The following is a 5000-nucleotide window of genomic DNA, read 5'->3' on the forward strand; positions in this document are numbered from 1 at the left end:
GTCCCAGACAATTTAATCATCTTTCAAAGGATTTTTACAATGAGTTTATTTAACTTCAAAATTTAGCTGACTTATTATTTTTTTTCCAATGCCACTGTGAAAACATTTTTCATTATAACCTTTTTTTTTTTCACTTGTAAAAATATAATTTTTTTCCTTTAGGAAATTAACTTTAGTCTCTAATCTCTCAAATTCAATAAAAAAAAGTAATTGGAAACCTACAAAATAAATATGATAAAACAGCTTTCAAAACTTTTCCCTCCTATCAGTTTTTCGCCATAGCATTCATCATTAAGCAAAACGGTCGGCAGAAAATCGAAGTAAGAAAAAAAAAAACATGTGAAACTTGTGATAACCAAAACTTCAAATGTTTTGAAAATATAATGACAATGACATAAATTTTTTAAAAATAAATAAAAAATAAATAATCATTTTTTAAATAAAACTATTTAAACTAAAATTTGGATTATCATGTTTTCAATGAATATCACATTTAAAATTTTCTGCCCTAAGAACGTTTTATTTAAAAACGTTTTATTCAAAAGGTTAAAAGTTTTTGATTATTACACCAGTTATTATTTTTGTTTTATTTTGTAAACATATAAATATATTTTTTGCAAACAACTATTTGCTGGCGATAATTTTAAATGGCTGACCATTCATTCAAAACAGTGTAAAAAATATCAATCTAAAGATTAATTAATTTGGATTGAAATGAAACTGGTTATCACTGGATGCCGTTTAGTGGTAGTGATCCCCATCTGGCATCAATTGAAATGGATGACTCTCGTCTAGGTGAGGCCCCATGTTTTGATAAGCTTCTGGGTTTGACCTTTACTCCTGATCTGAAATGGAACACATATATCAAGTCTGTTGCCAAGGTCGCTGGGAAAATGGTGGGATCCTCCTACTGCTCCAGAAGATATCTCATTGCTGATGCAATTCTCTATCTATATAAAAGCCAAGTATGTTCAAGGATGGAATACTGCTGCCACATTTGGGCAGGAGCTGCTAAAAACAGCCTCTCCTGCCTTGACAGAGTACAAAATAGACTTTGTGGCTTAGTGGGGGATGCCCTTTTCTCTACCCTGCAACTTCTCTCCCACAGAAGAGACGTTGCGAGCCTATCTTTGTTTTATCGTTATTTCCATGGCAAGTGCTCGTCTGAACTCCAATCTCTGCCCCCCCTCGCCAATCTTTCACGATTAATACCCGTCTAGCTGAAACCACAGTCAATAATTTTCCCCACTCCTTATTTGTGCCTAAATCAAAACGTAGATTCCATGAACAAAGCTTCTTTCTTAGAAGTGCACGCCTGTGGAACTCTCTACAGCTTGCCTGTTTTCCTCCTGACTTCAACTTGGATGTCTTCAAGTCCAACATAAACAAATTCCTAATGAACCGCCCCCTTAAGTAATGACACTTTATCAAATCTCCAATACTAACGATTACTACAACACAACCCCATTGATTACTGTACACAAAATAATCCTTATCCCCAAGTGGCTTCTGGGCCTTGATAAGTGTTGACCTTCATGTAAAAAAAAAAAAAAAAGGTTACTTTTGTGTACTTGTTTTACTGGCATTTACTGGTCAGCACTGGCTGCCTTTGCAAGAATAAATCATTGTAAGTCAGTATGAATCACCACCAATGTTGGCATCTGTTGGACTGCTCCAAAATGAAATTGCCAGTTTTCAATTAGTGTTGGTTTAGGGTGGTTATTTAAAAACTGTTCTGAAATAAAATTGTTTGTTTTAAATAACAGTGGTAAGTACTGACGTTTAGCAGTGCTTTGAGATATTTGGTTGGTACTGGCCGCCTTTGCAACTATTAGTTACTGTCAGTCATGATCATTTTCAGCATCCATTAGACTGCTCCAAGATAAAATCAATTGTCAAGCTCTGTCATTCAGTTATGACTGTTATTGGCAGTTACTGGGGACTAGTGCTCTTTTAAGATGGTTACTATCACTTCATGGCACTGGCATATTGAGGCGGTTACTTGCATATATTGACGTTTACTCGCGTTCACTTGTGGACGCTGTTGAAAGAAAAATTTGACTTTATACAGGGTTTATTGCTTGTTAAATTGTACGGTCCATACTCTGCGTAAACACGTGTTAACTAATCAATGCCTCCGTTCAGTCTCGAAAGACAAAGGATAACCCCTCTAGGGGTAGCTGCGTGTGTAAATGTGAGGCAAGGGTTGCGCAATCCCAACCACACCTTTCCTGAATCGGCACAGCTTGAGGCAAAGAGGAGTCCAGGACAACTAGAAACAATGCCGAGATAAGCGGAGAGCACATACAGCACCTGGTTGTTCTAAATGGTTACCCATTTAGTACTGACTAGGTTCAATATTGCTTAACTTTGGTGATCCAGCAGTGTATCAACGTGATTATGTCGTCTATGTTAACTGATAAGAGCGTGGATATAGCACACATATCAAGAAAAACATGTAATGTATACCAGACCTGAAATAATTTTGGTGACCAAAGTAGGATGTTTATTTTTTGTGATGTTCGAAACTTGGAAATGTTTTGAGAATGAAATGAATGGAAATCCCTGACCCCCCCCCCAAATGTTTAATCGAACAATATACTCTTTTATTTTTAATGAAGGCTGTTTAAAAATATTTGAAGAAATTCAAATGATTATACTTTCAAGTTTAAACATAAAATTGGGTGTATATTTAGAATTGCATTTAAAAAAAATACAGAAAAATCTTCATGATGTCATAGAATGTAAATATTATGTTCCAAAAATCATGTAGGTTTGGCTAGTAAAATATTTAGTTGTCACGGGTCAGTTAAAGATAAATTTGTCTGTAAAACTCTGATTTTCAATCCTCTCTTGATATTCTTTATCATCCAACTGACAAACTATTAATCTCGGTAATCCTTTTGGCCTTGATAAGTTTTTTTTTTTATTCAATTTTCACCTCAAACAAGGTACAGTACCACTTTGAAGCAGGGGGCTACTATCAGGGACTTAATTTGCAGGGGCATTATGAAGGGAGATGAGTAGAAAGATGTTTGTTCACATTACACTTGAACTTCAGCATATCAGTACAGTTGGGAAAGCAGAATCCCGGAAGGGAGTTCCAAAGACCTGCAGTTCTGGGGAAGAAACTATTGGAGTAAAAGGCTTTCTTGCACCTAGGGATCTCTTCTATAAAGGGATGAGACTTACTAGCTTGTCGGATTTGCCGGGGGTAGTTACGTCGAGGAGGTACAAGTGTTTGCAGTTTGTCAGAGCATTCACCATTAAAGTATTTGTAGAACAGGCAGAGGGATGCAACATCTCGTCGATGGGACAGAGGCTGAAGCCTAGATGACAGTTCAGGACCTATCAGGTTGGCGACTCTCTTTTGAACCCTGTCCAGGAGCGAGAGACAAGCAGCAGATGCACCAGCCCAGATGTGACAACAGTACTCCATACATGGGCGAATGGTGGCCTTATAGAGGTACAGGATACTTTCAGGCGTAAGTAGTTTTCTAGCACGGTAGAGGGAGCCAACCTTCCTTGCAGCAGTCTTGGCAATGCTCTCAATGTATCTATTCCAGTTCATATTCCCTGTAAACGTTAGGCCGAGGAGTTTAAAAGAAGTACTTTCAGGCAATGTGTTCTTGGCCATTGCTATTGGTGATAGAGAAAGTTTCTTGTAGTTATTGAAGGAAACAAGCTTAGTCTTAGCAGCATTGAATGTGACCATCTACTTTTGTCCCCATTCCACTACAGATTGGAGGTCATCCTCTAGTGTTTCTGCCATTTCGTTGGATATGTGTTCATTTGTTTTCCCCTCATATCTGTTATAGAGAGTGGTGTCATCGGCAAATATACCCATCTCTGATACAATTTTATCAGGGAAGTCATTTATGAATATCAGGAATAATAGAGGTCCAAGGATAGACCCCTGAGGTACTCCCGCATTTATGTCATATTGTTTAGATGTACGACCGTCGAGGACAACTTGGATTTTTCTCTTACTTAAGAAGGATTTAATTACATTATGAATTCTTCCAGTGATTCCATATGATCTAATTTTCCTTAGAAGACCATCGTGCCATACCCTGTCAAAAGCCTTAGATATATCAAGGGCTACCGCTCTACGCTCCCCTGTTTTGTCCAATGAACGGTATATACGTTCAGAAACTACAATTAAGATATCTGCTGTTGAACGGGCTTGCCTGAATCCATATTGTTTGTCAGTCAGGAGTTTAGCAGCTGTTAGGTGCTGGACTAGGGTTTGATTAACTAAGGACTCAAATATTTTGGCGAAAAGCGGGAGGGGACTAATAAGGCGATAATTTAGTGGGTCAGTTCTTTCACCAGAATTCTTGAAGACTGGTACCACAGAAGCGGTTTTCCAGCAGTCGGGAAAGCAAGATTTGTTAAGGCATTTATTGCAAGTTGGAACGCATAAGTAAAACAAAAAGAATCACACTCTCTTATGTACTCACAATTCACAGTGAAAGGGATCAAAGGTCAGTTTTTTTACAGAACCTATTGATCCCCTCCTCCTCCACGTCAGGAAGATGTCACACAAGGTCAGAAAAGTAAAATTTTAAAAGCCAACACCCTAGAGGAAGAGCACTCTAGCCTACAAAAAAATCCTGATCAACAACATTGGCATTCCTCAGTAAGGGTGCCTCAGGCAATTAGCAATAAACTAACTCCCTTCTCAAAGCCTGAGAGAATGAACCTTCTAGAACTGCGCAGGATCATACTTCATCCAACTGAGAACATCTCACCAATTAGTTTATAGACTGTAGCGGCTTTAATGAAAAAAGGAAAAAAATGACGAATATGATGGTTTCCTTTCCGAGTTGCAGAGTCGGAGTCAACAAATGAATTTAACTTTTGATTCTTTACAACTGTCTCTCCATTTCTGCTTTCTCGTTTTTTTGCAGTTGCCGTTAGATGATGTGCCAACTCCACAGCTTTCCGTGAAAGAAGACAACACACCCATTGACACTGAATCTATTGTTTTCTTGAAA

At 37.9% G+C, this 5000-nt stretch overlaps 1 protein-coding gene across 2 annotated transcripts in view; it reads left to right on the plus strand.

Annotated features, from left to right (window-relative positions):
* LOC145297823 (conserved oligomeric Golgi complex subunit 3-like) overlaps positions 1-5000 on the plus strand; it is a 153899-nt gene that overhangs the window by 10045 nt on the left and 138854 nt on the right. For both annotated transcript variants that reach the window (XM_080144145.1, XM_080144147.1), the window contains exon 2: positions 4914-5000. This exon is cut by the window's right edge and continues 30 nt beyond it. In XM_080144145.1, the coding sequence (XP_080000271.1) occupies positions 4914-5000 (87 nt within the window). The remainder of the gene's footprint in view (positions 1-4913) is intronic.

Source organism: Euprymna scolopes, chromosome 18 (genome assembly GCF_053919585.1).
Source record: "Euprymna scolopes isolate OS-2025 chromosome 18, ASM5391958v1, whole genome shotgun sequence".
NCBI classification, from domain to species: Eukaryota; Metazoa; Mollusca; class Cephalopoda; order Sepiida; family Sepiolidae; genus Euprymna; species Euprymna scolopes.